Genomic DNA, 17,421 nt, shown 5'->3' with positions numbered 1-17,421 from the left:
TGGCAATCACAAATGGAAAGGACCATAAGATGAGACAGCTAGTGGCCACAGTATCTTCTATTGTCCAAAATTTAATCTGTTTATGACTAGAATCAGGACAAAGAGCAGGATCAGTGCTCTTACTAAAAGGCAGAGCATCTTCCTTGCTAAGAGTCATAGCTCCACTCCCTTGGTGGGAGAAGAGAAAAAGATGATGCAGTGATTACTGTCAATATTAGAGCATTCAAGGAAGCCAGCACTAATTAATGTTTGTTTTCTCTATCCAGCGCTTTGACAGTGTTGCTGAAATAGTAGAGAATCATCAGCGCACCTCCCTGGTTCTAATTGACAGCCAAAACAACACAAAAGACTCGACGAAACTGAAACACATTGTAAGAGTTTCTTAATCAAACTAAACTGCTTAAATGAAGACTTTTAATCATTTCTTTCAACACCCCAAAACATGTGGATCAGGTATTAAAAGAAGAAAATCCAAAATGATGGAAAATACTCTTTAAGAGCATCTACTGGGTAGCAAGAGATGCAGTTCATAAAGTTCAACCCCATGTCACCTCTATCAGAAAAGCACTCATACTCAACACAAGAAGCCAAAGCAGATACACCCTCGTCTGCGGCTTCCATCTGTGACAAGACAGGTATTCAAAGTCACATGAAGAACAACTGCATACCACAGCCTGGTCCTTTGACTGCTATTTAAAGACAGATTTCCTGTAGGACATTTTCACTTTAAAAAAGAGAATACCCACAGTTATCTACTCTTTCCATTTGTTACATTTACCACATATCACTGCTTTCAGCAATTTCTTTGTAAAGTGCACAGCCCCAGAAGTTAGAGCAACTCAACCTAATGTACTGCTGTGTACAAGCTGAAAATAGGACTGTACTTCATGTGTTTAGTGGCAATAAAGCTGTCTTGAGTGTTTTAAATTAATGGACATGTATTGTCCTTTTCCTTGGCTTTACTCTGTTTCATTAATATTTTTGTTTGTACTTTCAAATGTGCAAATAAAATTAAAAATATTGTAAAGTCAACAGCATATGGAGACATTCTGGATCACATTTCTTGGCATCCTTCCAGCGAGAAAGCATCAATTTGCTATCATTGATATTTTAATGTATATATTTATATGTGCTCCTTCACAAGTTCTGTTGTTATAAAAACTATCACTTTTTACAGCTTCAGCGTATATATTTAGCTTAATAGCTCTCAAATCTTTTGTCTTCAGATTGCCTACCATTGGTGACCCAGGCACATTGCTAAACCAACCACCCACTCAATTCTTGCAGAATTAGTTTACAGACACACACACACACAAAAAAAAAACCAACTTTCTTTTTTCAAGCCTGTTCTATCAGTGGTTTACTTATTGTATTATTGTGAACAAAGTAATTTCTACAAAGGTTAAAGCGGTGAAAATTAAATTGATGAATGTATAAATTGCACCAATGAAAAACTTTTAGGAACAGTTGTTAATTAGTTCTAGAGGTGTTTGATTTCACTTGACCTGACAACTCATCCATCTTAAAACTATTTTCCAAAATTGACACTCTATACATACCTGCTTTGTTCTTTTTGTTCCAGATTAGGCACTGTTCTCTAGGATTATGTGCAAGGCATTTAAGGCAAGATTGAGCCAAGACTTGCAAAGGCTCAGCAAGTCACTTAGAGCTATATTGTAGCTGTATTCTGCAACTACTTCCTTGTGGTTTTGATCAATTACTTCTACAAGTAATGCACCTGTCTTCTAGAAAGAACTGCTTACTAATGTGACAAAGATGTTCAGTACCTAGCTACCTACTTTGCTGGGTCTTCTTTTCTTCCCTCAGCAACAGATAAGACCTCAGATGTGAAGCAAATGTGACACCTGCAAGTAAGAAACAACGTATACAGACTTCACACAAGCCTGCCTATGACAGACTGTTCACAGTACTACATAAATGCTACATTTAGTATATTATTCAGTTGGCATTAATTAGTATTATACTAATACTACACTTAATACTAGTGTAATGTTTAGAACATTAAGATTGCCAAGGCCTCAAAATTAACAAAAGTTATTAGTCTCTGCAAGCTTAATTTACTCCCATATGGGTACTCTGATATTATTTAGTTACGTGAAACATCACTTTAGAAGGTTCCTGTTTCAAGCAATACTCACAATGGAAAACAGTGTGTGAAAAAGCAGCCACTCAATATTTAGCTTTCTTTGCATGCATGTAGAGTCCTTGCCTTATTCACTCATGTCCTGCACAGCATTTAAACTTTGTTCTTAACAAAACTGTTTCTTGTTAACCTTTATATATTGGGTCCTCACAAAAGTGTCTGGGTTCTTCAAATACTGCTTTCTGAGTTAAATGTGTAGTATCACCATCATTCTAGAATTGGGGGGAAAAAGGCATGAAAAAGTGAAACTTGGGTGTACCTACAGACTTTCTTATGAGAGACTAAGTATCAGGTTTTTAAGGTAATTAGCAATAGTGAGCCCTTTCCATACGCAAAGCACTGCTGCTCCTCAGCTCTTAAGTGCTCAGCGCTACACCTAACTTTGTGGCTGATCCACAAATAACAAATATGCTCTAGATTAGATAAACACTCAACTACTTTCATCCTCAAACCCTTCCTTTCTTTTTAGTCATGTTCTACATCATTACAGGGGTACCTTACAGTTTTGACAACAAAATGAGGCAGGGATGTAGTAGGCAACACCACCTTCCACAAAATAATCCATTCATCCTGAGAGGAAAACATCCTAGGCACAAAATAAGGTGGCGGGGGGGGAACAGGACAGGATGACAAACCCACCAGTACGTGGTCACCTATTTTACTATACACACAGTTTTATAGAGGAAGAAAGGAAGCAGACTAGTAACTCTGCTTTCCTTACCCAAGCCAGATCTTTTATAGCTTGGGCGGACTGTGGTGTAGACATATTTTGAAACAATTTTAGCTGGAGAAGAGAAAGGTTCGAGCAAGTTTCAGGTATAGGATTGCGCCAAGTTACCATTTCCTAGATTCTGTATTGACTGCTGAATCAATAGCATCAGGATTTTTAACACAGCATGCTCCATCCTGAGTGCTAATTTTGCATTTTGCAAGGATATAAAATAAATTAGTACTCAGGATGGAGCATGCTATGTTAAAAATCCTGATGCTATTGATTATATATTGAATCAACCTGAAACTTTTATCTTACAACTGTTGCAGTGCCAGCAGCTGCTGGTAGTTAATGCTGTCGGCTGTTTCCACCAGGTAGCAGGTATGTCAAGTCTGACCTCTGACAGACATAGGAACACACCACTCCCCCCATATTTCTTGGATATTGTTAGCTAATTTCTCTTCCATGTAATTAACTGAATAGCTAGGAAAAAAAAACCAAAGGAAGATGTAAAAGTAGAATTAAAAAATTGGCTTTAAAATGAAGTAAATTTTTTGTCTGAGAACTCAGGGCAAAGTATTGTATTTACTAATGTACAAAGGAGCAGAAGTGTTGTCTGCCTACCTGATACAGAAAGGAGAGTACAATGAGTAGTGCACATCATTCCTGACAACATTGTTCCATGAAAGGAGTAAGAACTTGCATTCTCAAAAATCCAAGTGTTCAGACATGCAAGTTACAGAACTACATTCCTCCTTTACATTCCTCATTCAATCTAAACCACCAGCAGCAGGCAGAGATTCTTAGGAAGTGTTGTTAAAAAAACAGGTCTCACATGACAACAGCCCTGGAACAAATATTGAACATAAGTTTTTTGTTAAAACATCAAAATTACTGAGGAAAAGAAACTATGACTTACCGATGAATACACATCTTGCAAAGAATATACAATGGGCTAGATTTTAGGCCACTTTACACAAACACACAAATACTGTACAAACACTTGTTGACTCTGCACTTGCATCTATTTCTTTATGCCCAAAACACTATAACCAAGTTAAGGTCTTCTTACCTTGCTATATGCACAATGTTACAAGCTATCTTAAAATGTTATGGTTGCAAAGTCAAGCACTCAAAATCAAGACACTCTTCAGATCAGGTTACCTGTGCAACCTTAATTTGTCACATCACATATATCCATTACAATACAAGCATTAAATGTGTGATCATTGACTATTTTTCCATATGGATTTATGCGTTTCACTTGGTTGACACAATACTTCAGGGATAAATCATAGCTGTGTAATGAAAGACTGGTTTGTAAGATATTTGTAAGATACCTTTCCCATTTACTGAAGATGCTGAGAAATGCGCAAACAAACATTACAGGAGTCAGAGAGTAAAAAGGTAGCCTCGTCTTGTTAAAGCAGTTGAGCATTTCACTGAAGAACTGTATATTGTCCCTGCACCTTCTACTGCACCATCCACTGCAATGCTGGTGAGACTGCTTAAGCCAAACTTTCTCCTGATGATCATTAATTGTGATCTTAATATCACTGAAGTCTCACCTGAGATACTTTGAAATCCAATCTGCAGAAGTGCCAAACTCTTAGGACCTCAAAGCATTATGGAAAAGCTCGTAAGAAAAAAATAATTATATATATTCAGAACAGTACTTGAGCAATGTGTGTAAATAATACATCATCATAATTAAGGGTGGGGAAACAAAATATTAAATCACTGCTCAAGAGGGAGCAACAGTTCTCTGCACTGAATGAGATGGATGTCCATGGATAAAGTGACACATGACAATGAATTAAGATTGTATAAAGCAAGCTTATTTCAACATTTCCTAGCTTTACAATGTTCTTTTTCACAGTATTGTTTAACGTTACCCAATTCATAAGAAAACAAGCTGGATGGAAAAAAATTCTAGTGACAGTTGTCACTCTCATGATTCATCAATATAGAGAAAAACCCTAACTCTACAGCAGAACTTCCACCTCAGTGCTAAGTAACTGTTAACAAAAATTGGTCATCCTTGGTGAAGTAGCACCGAGTCAGCTTTAGCAACAAACGTCACAGATATTTCTGCCAAAGAAGGCAATGACAATGTCCAGAATTCAGGGGTTCAGTTTCAGGGTTTATAGGAGAACAAGCTGAGGCAGCCAACAGATCCTTCAGTCAAAAAAGCTTAACACATTTTTGTCTTTTCCTAATGCTGTTTCTTTCCAACACGCTTCCTCACCACTACACTAGTCTTCTTCAAAGTTCCCAGCCAAATTAATGTCAGAGCTCAAGCCCATTGTGCAGCACAGAGTGATCCAATTGTGATACAGAGCACACACCAACTGTATATTAATTCACCCAAACTATGCTGCCTTGACTGTTTCGGGTACTTCAGTTGACTCCCATAAATAACTCACCAGCTACAAGGCTAGTGTGCATCTTCCTGCCAACAGACACAGTAAGAAAGAAAAACATATCTAGCTACTGATTTTTTTTAAAATCATTTTCATTATAACACTTTTTAAAACATAAGTCAAATTCTGTTACTGGTGACATCCCTGTGACATCCGTGAAAGACTTCCAATTGTTTCATTGGTAGCAAGTCAAGCTTCACTTTTGCCTCATGGAAATAGTCAGAGAACTACCCCTGGGCTTGCATACAATCTAAAACCTCAGAGACTTAAATGCCCCAGTCCTCTCCAAGTCCAGCACTCAATTTTGACAGCTTTTCCATCAATACTTTGGGAAGCTGACTTACACACCTAAGATGTAATCTTCCAGTACTTAGGCTAAAGGTCCCATATGGTAAAGGCACTCCCACTGAAGACTGGATCTAGCCTCCAGGTTCATTAAGACTCTGGAGGACAAAGCCTCTAAACACAGGAATTACTGTGGATAATAGGGACTTTCATTTGTATACTCTCAGTCACTATGGATAAGATACGGTCTTTTGTTTACATACCCTCACATAAACATTAAGAAATGTGAAGCATATCCTCCCTTCACTGTGATCCTTAAAACTGTAAGCAGGAAGCAAGCAGGCTCCTAGGAATATTACCCAACTGGCTGATAAAATGACGGACAAGTAACTCAAGCCTTGGTTTTGCCAAACACCATGTACCCTAAAAGGCAGTTCATCTGAATAAGCAATAGTAGAAAATACTATTTAGTCATTATGGGGACAAATTACATCCACCTGGAAAAAAACTATAATGCAGTTACAGGCCTGAAATGGTGCTTTGCACTTCACCATATCCTGGCCTTCCTATAGGGTTTGTGGCAGTCATACTATAAAAAAAAAATAGAAATATTTTCTATAAATGCTCACAGTCATATTCTGTAAATACAAGTCATAGCAAATTTAATAGTGACAGAGTCAATACAGATTAGGAATGTTCACCATTCTTAAACATCATATACATTATGAATATATATACTGTATATTTTCAACTGATTCCATTCTCAGGCTCACCGTATTAACACAATCGTAAGATGTTTTATTAATTTATATGAAAAATACTTCACTATGAAAGTAGACAAACTGCACAGAAATAGTACAAGTGTCATGTGCATAGCAATATAGCTTAAAGCATTCACATATGGCTTTGTTTAAATGAAACTATTGGGGAAATGGCCCTATATGGACCTATGGTTACACAGTTGACAAAATGTAAACTGCTTCACATCTTTTAGGCACTTGCTAACAATAGTGTTCAATCCCTGAAAAACAAAATCAAGAGCTAACAAGTGAAAATAACAAAAATCTCAGGATAACAGCTGTGTGTAGTTGAAAACGTTTTAAAAATTGCTTTTAGTAGTGCATGCACAGAACTGAAAAATGGGGAGGGGGCCGGTAATTTCTGTGCAAGAATTATACCAAATAATTGAAAAGTATAAAAATATTTACATGTTTAGGTTTTCTTAAGTATGTACAGAACAAAAGCCCTGAAGACTCATTCTATTGAATAAAAATATAGGACATGATAGTAGTAACAAAAAATAATATATATTTTTACGGAATTGTATTTGCAGTTAGTTACAAGTTATCTAAACCATAAAGCTCCTTGATCTATCTCAAAGCTTGATGGCAACAGAGAATCTGCTCTTCGCTTTAAAACACAAGCACTTTGCATCATTTTTAAACTTCAGTTACAATACTGAAATACAAAACAAAATTACTTGTGTATCCTCATTAAATTGATTCTCTTTTTAAAAAACTGTAATGTATGATATTTAAGTGTTATTTTCTTCACTGGTCATCATTACGTTAATGAATTCCAATCTCGAGTAGCCTCCATCAGATGCCTCTGTCCATGTCCTACCCAATTATCCTGATTGTCAAATATTCTACCGCAAAACCAGCAGCTAAACTTAGCTTTCAAGGTATTATCAGAGGTAGTTTTCACAATCTGGTAATTGTTTTTGCTAGTCTTTTTCAGTGTCAATTTTAAGACAAATCTTTCTTTTACAGGGCTAATAGGTTTTATTGTCCTGTGCCTCTTCTGAGAAAGATCATCAGTAGTTATGTCAAAAGGATGGCAGAAGGCTGGCTGCAGAAGTGCTTCGATAGTTCTTTTTGACAATGAAACCTTAAGAACATGTCCCTTAAATTTAGCAATGGTTTTCATTACATTTACAACTTCTGGAACATCTGCATCAGGATGGTTAAGCACAACAACTGGTTGATTTCTCCGAGGGCATTTTATAAGCTGTTTAGAATTAAAAGGAAGTAATTTCAAAGTCCTCACAGTTTCTTTTGATGCCCTTGGTCTGTAAGGGCCACCCGATTCATTAACAACTTCAGTCTGATTCTTTTCCTTACACTTTCTGTGCAACATTACTTTCTTTCTTGGAGGTTCTGGGCAATTATCCTTACTTTTCCGTTTGAAATTCTTATTTCTTTGCACACCCACAGTTTCTGAACTTTTAGACCCAGTTTGTTTTAAACGACGTTTTACTTTCGTGGTTCTGTTTCGGGTGCTCCATGTGGACTTCTGACTACCAAAGTTATTCCTGTTGTTAGCAGTTATTACTTTCATACTCTCAATAGAACCTTTTTGCAACTGTGTCCCTGCAGACTTAGTAGAATAAACTGGTTCTACAGAAGGAACACAACATGCTGGATTATAGCTTGCCAAAGAGGCATTTGCTGGCATTAACTTACCTGGTAAGATTAAGGCATCATTAGAAGTAAGATTAGTTTGTTTCTGTGCTAGTGCAGGAGTAAGGGACTGCAAGTTATCCAACTGTAGTGAGCGCACTGAGTTGCTTACTGACTGAGTGGTATCAGCCAGCGTATCTGAAGTAGAAGTCTTAATTTTCAGCAAAAGCTTTTGTTGCATGGCTCCAGTTTTCTTTGGTTGACAATTTTGATAATGAACATTATCCTGAAAAACACTATGTTTATGAACTGCAGGCTTGTTTGGTGTCACACATTTCAGAAAAACTGCCTGCTGTCCATCAGGCAAAAGTGCATAAACACGTTGTTTCTGTTTAGTTTGCTGTTGGTTTACTGACTCCAAGGAACCAAAGACAGCATCCTGATGCTCTGATAACACCTTCACAGAAGAAATTCCATTCACAGATGACTCCGATGAGTTTGTAATTACAAGAGGACCTTTGAATGGCATGCTATTCAATGAGTCATTTGCTGTACTACATGCTCTGCTGTTACAGGAACTTCTTAAGCTTCTGAAACTGTCATTTTTCCCCTCCACTTTTGAAGCCGGTATGGTTATTTTACCATATTCTTTAGATGCAACTCTCCCTAAAACCTGAGAACTATCACTAGGGACATTTGCAACTGTTCCAATTGCCCTGCTAAAAGTGAAAATCATTCCAGGTCCTTTATTTAAAACAAAAGATGCAGGTACACCTTTAGTCACGTGCCCATCTGACGAACTGGTTGACGGAAGAGATTTTCCTGAAACCACCTGTAGTCTGGGCTGGTTAGCAAGGTGCAAAGGAACAAAAAATCCTGATGGAGGGGACTGAACTAAAAGGGTTTTCTTCTGTTCCGGAAGAACTGGCGAAAAGCTGCTAGGATTTGGGGTTATAGACAGTAGTTTATCTTTTACTAACTGCTGTGTTATGATTGCATCTGAATGAGTTTTTAGCAACGTACCAACACCCGGAGTTCTGGATAATTTATCCATTCCCTGTGAATCAAATGATGACCTGGGTGTCTGCCTTTCTCTCCCACAACGTGTACCTTCATTTGTGCTACATCTTGCATTCAACTCTCTTTTATATAAATGAAAGTCTACATTAGAAGGAGGCCTCTGAAAACCACATGCAGTTGCAGAGCTTTTTAAATGTGTAAAAGCTTTATTCCCTGTCTCATGACCAGAAAGCAGCTTGTCAGAGTGAAGTTTTATGCAGTTATTTGACTTGCTGTGGGATTCGTGCTGAGCAGTTGCTTTCACTTTTAACACATCTTGCAGTAACTGGTTTATTTCAGGTGATAAATAATTAGCTGCTTGTTCACTCTGCAATGAGAAAACAGATGTGATTTTAGGCATTAAGACTGAGTTAACGCAATCAGAGGCATTTTCTTGGAATTTCTCAGCTACGTTCTCAAAGCCTTGATGTATGTTAGCATCCAAATACTGCTGACCATTATGCTGGTCCTCTGTAAAACACTCACTGCCAACAACACGTTTAGATTGGCTTTTAGAAGACACAGAGTTATTTTTAGTGTTTACGTGTCCATAAGTTTTATTAATATTTGACTGGGCCGATATAACTTTCTCTGGTTTTAAGCTTTTCATCAACTCTGAATATGAAGATGCAGGTTCACTTCTCCTACTGTTTTGAAAAGAAACAGTTTTGCTAGATATAAATTCTTTGTATCTGTCATCTGTTGACATCCAAATGCTACATGGGTTATCCGAAGTGTCCATTTTGGAATAGTTGTGGAAAGACAGCAACCCTTCATTAGAAGAATCCACTGAAGTTGAATAATAGAGATTATTAGTTCCATTACTATTATTCAGGCCACCATTTTGTATTTTCAGGTCAGGAAAGAAGGGCATTTTCATAGGGTCATAGTGAAGCGTATTTGTAATAGTGGGTGGTAATACCTGAGGATGACTTGGAGGACTATAGCTTCCCCATGAGATACTACTTCGAGTTCCAACTTTTGTCACCTCATCACATGGAGGTACAGTTGAGCCCAACTTCATTGGCAAATAATTCGAACTTTTTCCTACAGCTACATTAGAAGGTGCTACAGTATGAGAAACACTCCTACCATAAAATAAGGAGTTATTTTGTTTTTCCACTTTTGTTTTTCCTGAATGAGGAGCAGAACAAGAAAATGGAGGGGAGGTTAATGGGTGAACAGAATTGTTCTTCAAGGTTGACTGATCAGTTACACATGGTATAGCACCTGAAGACAAGCCACAGGGATCAGCAGTCTGTAACAAAGGAGTTGTAGAACCATCTTTAATAGGATCAGCCTTCTGACCCAACAAATGTATGTTTTGCTTACTTGTAGGCAACAATTTTATCACAATATGTTGTTTTCCATCTACCATTTTAAATCCCATAAATTTAGCACTGTAATTTGCTGGAACAGATATTTTATTGTTTTTCACCATCAAGACCGTTGGCCCATGAACAGCATTTTTCAATAATCCCAGGCCATAACTTGTTCCATCATCTGCTTTATTGTATTGTGCAGTAGTAGCAGACAGCATTCCACCCATGAAATTATGCTTTTCTGTATATATAACTTGATCTGTTTCTTCATTTGCTTCCACATCTTTCATACACTGGTTCAGCTCCTCAGCTTTTGTTTGAATCTTATTCACACTTCTTAGCACTTGTGCATTTTTTTCTCCAGTTTTGTCGCTTCCACTGCTTATTTTTTTCCGTCTCCAGAGAGCTTTTTTTGATGCTCCCATTTTATACCTTCTTAACACAAGCTTCAGTCCTGCTGGAGTCTTCACTATACTTTTTTCACATTTCTCCTTTTCCAGTTTTTCTTTTGCATATAAGTGGTCTCTATGCAAAGCTATGATATGTTTTAAAAGATAATCTTTCCGTGGTGTGCTGTAACTGCAGTAATGACAACCAAAAGGAAACATACTGGTATGAACAAGAATATGTTTCTGGAACTCCTCTTTTGTAAAGCTTACGTGATGGCATTTTCCACATTTGTATGGAACCTCATTATGTCTATGAATGTGCTGAACAAATGTGCCCACATCCTGGGTAGAAAACCCACATTTTTCACATTGAAAGTGACCATTTACACAATGCTTTGATGTGAAGTGTTTTGTCAAATCCAACAAAGTGTACATATGTTCATCATTACAGAGCTCACATTTTACTAAAGTGCTACGATGGGTGCGTCTATGCTGTTTAAATGACTGAAAGTCATTAGCCGAGAAGTTACACATCTCACAAGGATACAAAGGCAACTCGCCATAGTGTAACAGCTGAAAATGTTTCTGTAGATCATTTGGGCTGTATCTAATGTTATCTTTGCACTTGGTACAAGTGAAATTCAGTATCTTTGCTGTAGTTTTCAACCCTTCTTCAAATTGCACTTCTGGTTTATTTTGCAAGTGGCTTCCCTCTGAACAATTGGGATTGCTTCTGTTTATTTTCTCTAGACTTAAGGACTTCCTTGCAGTTTGCTGTTTACACTGAAAGAGTTTTCTAAATCTATCAACTTCATGTTTCATTAATACTTCATTTGGAATGTTCACCTTGGGTAAATCAATTTTCACATTTTTTAGTTCGTACAAGACATTGACATCTAAAATTGCTGGTTGAGTCATCATACTTAAAGGATCATTCACCAGTGCTTTTCCCAAAGTAGTATCTGTAGAAAAATTCTTTGCAGCATTGTGTTTTAACAAATTAATTTGCTTTTTATCAGAAAAAACCTGTTCCTTTTCAGATGGCATGATTTTAGGTTTTCCTTTTCTTTAAGTGAATTCTTGAGATTAGTCTTAGTTCCTGCAGCAAACAAGACTACTGCACCGAGTTATTCTCAAGGTTCTAGAACTTCCCCATTTTATTCTCCTGAAATTAGAAAACAAAGTAAATATTACTTTTTAAACTAATGCAACTAGGATACCCATTACAATTCATTAATAAATAAATGCCAATCTTGGAAATTGTTGATTTTTATAATAGCATTTGAGAGAAAAAAGATGAGGAGAAAAAAATTAGACATTATACCGTAACCTTTTCTTGTTTGTTTGTGTTGGGGGGGGGGTGTTGGTGGTTTGTTGTTTGGGGGTTTTTTCCCACAAAATGTACATAATTCTTGAAAAATAAACTTTAAAGAACAACACATACTGAAAAATAAAAACATTTGAAATTCCATGCCATCAAATTTTGGTTTTCTCCCACCAGGACAATCTGTAAGCATGAGAAATCCCAAGAGCTGCTTTTTTAAGATGAAGCTAGCATTTATTACTTATTCAGGATTTCAAGCAAATATAAACACAGTAGCTCCTCTGTGACATGGATCACTAGCTGAACCTAGCTGAAGTACTAAAACCAAGTCAAATTCAGCAGGATTTGATACTTTTGTTACTCAAGTCTGCTACTCTATTGGTAGCTAACTATTGTGCTTAAAAAGAAAAGAAAAAACAAAATCAAAATCTGACAAAAGATCTACTTCACTAATGGAGACATTACCCTTATCAACACCAAAAAACCCACCACACTCCTCTACAATGAATTTTTCACATGCCTACCTTCAGTATCACACAAGTCTGAAGCAGTCAACAAATGTAAGTTACCTGTTTTCTCACCATATGTTCCTGGGTATAGGTCAATCTTTTCAGAGCAAGTGCATGACTGACAACAGTACTCCTCTATGGATTAAGAGGCTGAAACAGGTATGGTCAGCATCATTGTCTTGCTGCAGACTTAATATCAGTGTTTCTATAACAGGCTGCACTGACAATTTATAGCAGCTCAAGTGCATGCTGAAACAACACTCCCACATGTCAGCATAAAATCAACAGAAATGGAATAGCAGCGAAAATAACTTGAATTTCGAAAAGTGAAACTGAAAATGAAGAACTGTTTCTTCATTACTCTGTAACACTTTTTACTAAAAACTTTTCTGTAGTAGCATCACTTTCTTCTTTACTAGCAAAAGTTAGTGAAGTGTTAGCTGAAATCTGATCAGCAGCTCTCTCTCCACTGTTCTCCTGCCCACCCTGAAGCAACAGACTTGGAACTCATTACATCATCCTCTTTATTCACATTCAAACTGAAAGAATGATCACATCCCCTCCCTCATTGTGATGAAGTTCAAGAGCTGCTTCTAGAGCTCCAGGCCATCATAAGCATCACCACTGTCTTCCAAATATTTTCCTATAGTCCTGTGAGAAGGAAGTATCTAGCATCACACATGTAAATACCTGACAAAGAAAATGGAGACTGACAAATTTTCAAGGCCATGTTCGCATATCACATAGCAAGAAAAGCTTTTTTTTTTTTTAAAAGCATATGCTTTATTGCATTCCTTTGGAAAAGATATTAGCATTTCTGCACAATTCTTGACAATAATAAGCAAAACAGACTTTGACATTTTATACAGACTCCAATATCAAATAAATTCAATCAACTGTGTTCTTCAGCTATGAGACCTGCAAGATTTCAACTATACACTTGACATTCAAAAAAAAACCAAAAAAACCTACATATCACAGGCATGTGCACACACACTCCCTCCTTGGGAGTCTTTCCAAACTAAAACACTTTAGGTACAGGATTTTTATTTTTAAACTCAATGATACATTTCCCATCTTCCACAGAGGAGATTAATACATGGGATATTACTCCACTTTGAGCCTTCAGAAGAGAACAACTCACCTACATTACACTCCATTTTCACCAAGAGAGTACCGTATTATAACACTTTCTCTTGTCAATGGTAAATCCCTTATTTGAACAGGAGCAAGCTGAACTCCCACATAAAGAATAAGTAACTAAAAATGACTTGGACTTGTTAGCTTGAAGAATTTTATTAATACACAGATGCAACACATAACAATCACAGGTTGCATGATGCAATACATCATCCTGATGGTAGCTGCCTATCATTCAGGTTAAAATGTTACACTGTCAAATACTAACAGCTGAAATATGTATGCAATTAACACTATAAAAATCCAAAGTGGGTAAAGTATGCTGCAGGGAACAAGCCTCAGGCTTTTAACATGGGGCCAATGTTGTCCTCAGTTGGGCAACATTTCACTAACTGGATAAAACATTTATGTTTGGCAAAGAGTCTCAGTTGGAGATATGCAAACCTGATTTGAAATCTCCTTTAACTAATTAACCACACAAATTACAATTTAACCTTGTTATTATTGGGCAGCATGTACTATTGACAAGCACCTGCAGAATGACAGATAAAAATATTTACTAGAAACAGCCAACTAGTAACGAAAAAAAAAAATCCCAGGGATCTTAAAATGTACATTACCAAACAAGAAGTCAGACTTACACATGAAGAAAAGACTTGAGTTCAATTCTTCAACAGCCTTTTCAACGTTTTTCCACACACATAGAAGAGGTAAATATGTAAGACTCAGAAAAGGCCACAGTCAGGAGGAATACTGCAAAAAGGTCTGGAAACAAAAGAAAAGGTATTTTAAAAGGTATAAATGCAAGCATAACTGAAGGAATAAGCTGAAAAGCACAAATCCTTCACAGTTTTACATTATACGCATTTTTAACACATTGAAGACAGAAAAACTGTAACTCTCTCCCAAATAACACCATCAAATACAATACAAATTCTAAATTAATGAGTGGGATTAAAAATCACTAGCAAACTCCTCCTAACAAGGCCTATTTTAACCTTAGCTTTGTCACTACATCTCAGGCATTTGTAACTGGTAACCATAAACATACGATAACTTAAAAACAAGGCATAAAGAAGTAACTAGTACCTCAGTCCATCAAATTTTAACTTTAACTCAAAAGATGCTTATCTTTTGTTAAGTAAAAATTGTAATAAATTCTACAACAAAGACCTAATTATAATTTTCTAGAAAGTTTTGCAAAAGTCTGGAAGGGAAGTGGAATATTACATTCACAATATTTGAAACAAGTAAGTAGATTATAAAGCAGATATAATGAATACAAACCCTGAAAATACATAAGCATACACCACAGTTAACTCCCCCCCCCCAAAAAAAGAAAAACACTACACTAGGCACAAGCATAAGTAACCCCTAAAAATGATCCAATGTCAGTATTTTGTTTACAAAAAGTACGCATGCAGGAAAAAAAAAGTTTTAGCTATATGCTTTAATCTAGTGATAAATGACAGACAGGAGTAAGACACTCCTAAGTTAGGTACCTTTTACAGTTTTTCCATTTAGAACAAGTAACCATAAATGCAAAGTACATTTCCAGGCAGGTAGTATTTTCAAGACTTCTTTTAAAATTGTTTACACTCATTTAAATGTTACTAAAAAACAACCCTATGCTACCGTATTTTCCACGCTTGGTCCCATCCTACATACGTCTGCAAAAGCAGAGTAGTACCTTCGTCTCTACAAAGATCTGGGCACATGCAGGAACTTACAGAGCTAGAACTTCAGGAGCCCATAGAGCTAGAGCTTCTGGCGGTCAGATACAATCTACCTGACACAGCAAAACGCTGCTTTTGTAAAAATAAAATATAAAATAAGAATAAAATTACCAAATCACATCCAAACCTAACAAACACAAACGCAGACACCCCTGCTCCGCAGCAAACTTGCCATTTACGAGAACAGCAGCTCAACGCTTCAGCGACAACACGGCCACCGCTAACGTACCTGCCGACTACCGCGCTCTCAGCCCGCTCTTGCGATGTCGGGGGGACGCTCCCCGCCCGTCTCCCCGCCGGGGGCTGCCCGCCCCGCCGTCAACGAGCGGCGGTCCCACAGGGCGAGGAGCAGGGCCAGGGCGCGGGGCTGTCCCCCTCCCGTCGCCGGGACGAGGAGGCAGGGAAGAGCAGGGACAAAACACGAAGCGGTCGGTGACGCCGGACCGGCGGGGGAGCCCCCGGGGCTGCCGTCGCCGCCCCAGGGCCGGGCCGCGCCGCGAGCTCCACCCGACCGCGGCGGCAGCGCCGGACGCTGCCCGAAATCGGGGGGGGGGGGGGGGGCCAGGGCGCGCCTCCCCCTCCTCAGCTCCTCCTCGGGACCCACCCGGCTCCCCGGGCAGCCCCGGCGGGCAGCGCCGCCCCCGCCCCACCGGGCCAGGCCGGGCCGGGCCGCCCGCCTCAGGGCGACCGCGCGGGCCCGGGGGGGGGGGGGGGGGGCTCCGCGCCGCCCGCGCCGCCTCGTCCGGCCTCGCGTAGCCCGGCGGAGGGATACGGCGACAAAAGCGGCTCCGACGCCGACCACGAGGCATTCTCGCCCGCTCCCCGCCGCGGGCCGGGCGCTGCCCGCGGGCCCCGGCCGCCCCGCCGCCAGCCCCGGCAGCCCCGCGGCCGGAGGGGCTGGGGGGCGCGCACTATTTAACGGCTCAGCCGTACCACGGGGCGGCCTCCTGCCCTGCCGCGGTGTCGCGCCTCCTGTCCGCTCCTCTCCGCCGCAGCCCGCGCCGGACCGCACCCTCCCGCACCGCGCGGGGACCCCCCTCCCCGGCCGGCGCCCCTCGCGGAGTTACCTCGCCGCTCTCCATAGCCCGGCGAGTCGCTGTTGGCGGCCATAACAGTTTCCATCCGGGGACTGTAGGGCTGCGAGCCCGACGGTGGGGGCGGCCGCGGCGGAGGGATACGCGTTCACCTGGGGAGACGGACGGCAGCCGACGAGGCCCAGGGCGGGGGAGTGCTCGGGTGGGGGGAGGGGTGGGGCGCCACCGCCCCGCAGGCGCGACGGGCGGCGGCCCCGCGGGGCCGGCCGCCGGTGGCGGCGAGGCGGCGGCACCGGCAGCCCCCGCTGCCTTCCTCCTCCTCCTCCTCCTCCTGCTGGGATGGGGGCGGGGGGGAAGCGCTATGCCGGGCCACCCGGCGGGAGGGCCGCGGCCTCCCGCCGGCGGGCCCCCGTGGGCCTTGGCCATATGGCAGGGCCAGAGGTCCAGCCTGGCCGCACGGCCCATCGTTACCTTTCAATGGTTTTGTGCTTCCCTCCGGCCGAGGGTGTGCGGGGTCCCGTGGCCGTTCATGGCACTGGGCAGGGAGAGCTGGTGCCCCGTCATAAAACACCCAGAAGGAAAGGCCCTCGCCTAGGCTCTTCGTGGGCCACCCTTGACAAGGATGTGCTGGGCCGTGTAGACACGTTGTGTAGGGGATATCTGTAGAGATGACAGCAAGGAAAGCCGTCAGAATAGTATACGTGGACTAGATGGGTTGATGTGTTTTTATATGCTTAAAATAACACAAAAATCGCGGCTGAAAATCACCACAAATTACACGTTTGCCTTGTTAAAGACACAGTATCATTGCTGCTTAGAAGAGGGATAAACTACGCTTGTTACTAGGAGCGTGCTCTTTACATTTCTGCTAAGTTTTGATGCATGTGGAAGATGACCAAAAGTAAGACCACCAAAGAGTATG

At 40.3% G+C, this 17,421-nt stretch overlaps 2 protein-coding genes across 7 annotated transcripts in view; one reads left to right on the top strand and one right to left on the bottom strand.

Moving 5' to 3' along the window:
• Nucleotides 1–1,037, top strand: part of BLNK (B cell linker) — a 106,781-nt gene extending 105,744 nt beyond the window's left edge. For all 5 annotated transcript variants that reach the window (XM_069796683.1, XM_069796682.1, XM_069796681.1 and 2 more), the window contains one exon: nucleotides 267–1,037. In XM_069796683.1, the coding sequence (XP_069652784.1) occupies nucleotides 267–386 (120 nt within the window). In that variant the 3' untranslated portion in view covers nucleotides 387–1,037. The remainder of the gene's footprint in view (nucleotides 1–266) is intronic.
• A 5,183-nt stretch (nucleotides 1,038–6,220) lies between these two features.
• ZNF518A (zinc finger protein 518A) lies at nucleotides 6,221–16,680 on the bottom strand. 2 transcript variants are annotated; one of them, XM_069796679.1, is made up of 3 exons: nucleotides 16,533–16,680; nucleotides 14,371–14,494; nucleotides 6,221–11,921 (listed from the first exon to the last, which is right to left on the bottom strand). In XM_069796679.1, exon 3 carries the CDS (start codon nucleotides 11,801–11,803, stop codon nucleotides 7,148–7,150), a length of 4,656 nt encoding a protein of 1,551 aa, XP_069652780.1. In that variant the 5' UTR covers nucleotides 11,804–11,921; nucleotides 14,371–14,494; nucleotides 16,533–16,680; the 3' UTR covers nucleotides 6,221–7,147. The 2 variants fall into 2 exon arrangements, with proteins under 2 accessions (XP_069652780.1, XP_069652781.1); XM_069796680.1 differs by lacking the exon at nucleotides 16,533–16,680 and adding an exon at nucleotides 15,695–16,113.
• Nucleotides 16,681–17,421: the final 741 nt, after the last annotated feature.

The sequence above is a fragment of the Haliaeetus albicilla genome, chromosome 11 (genome assembly GCF_947461875.1).
Source record: "Haliaeetus albicilla chromosome 11, bHalAlb1.1, whole genome shotgun sequence".
NCBI classification, from domain to species: Eukaryota; Metazoa; Chordata; class Aves; order Accipitriformes; family Accipitridae; genus Haliaeetus; species Haliaeetus albicilla.
Note: the sequence above shows the minus strand (reverse complement) of the source record. Positions and strands in the feature narration are given on the sequence as shown.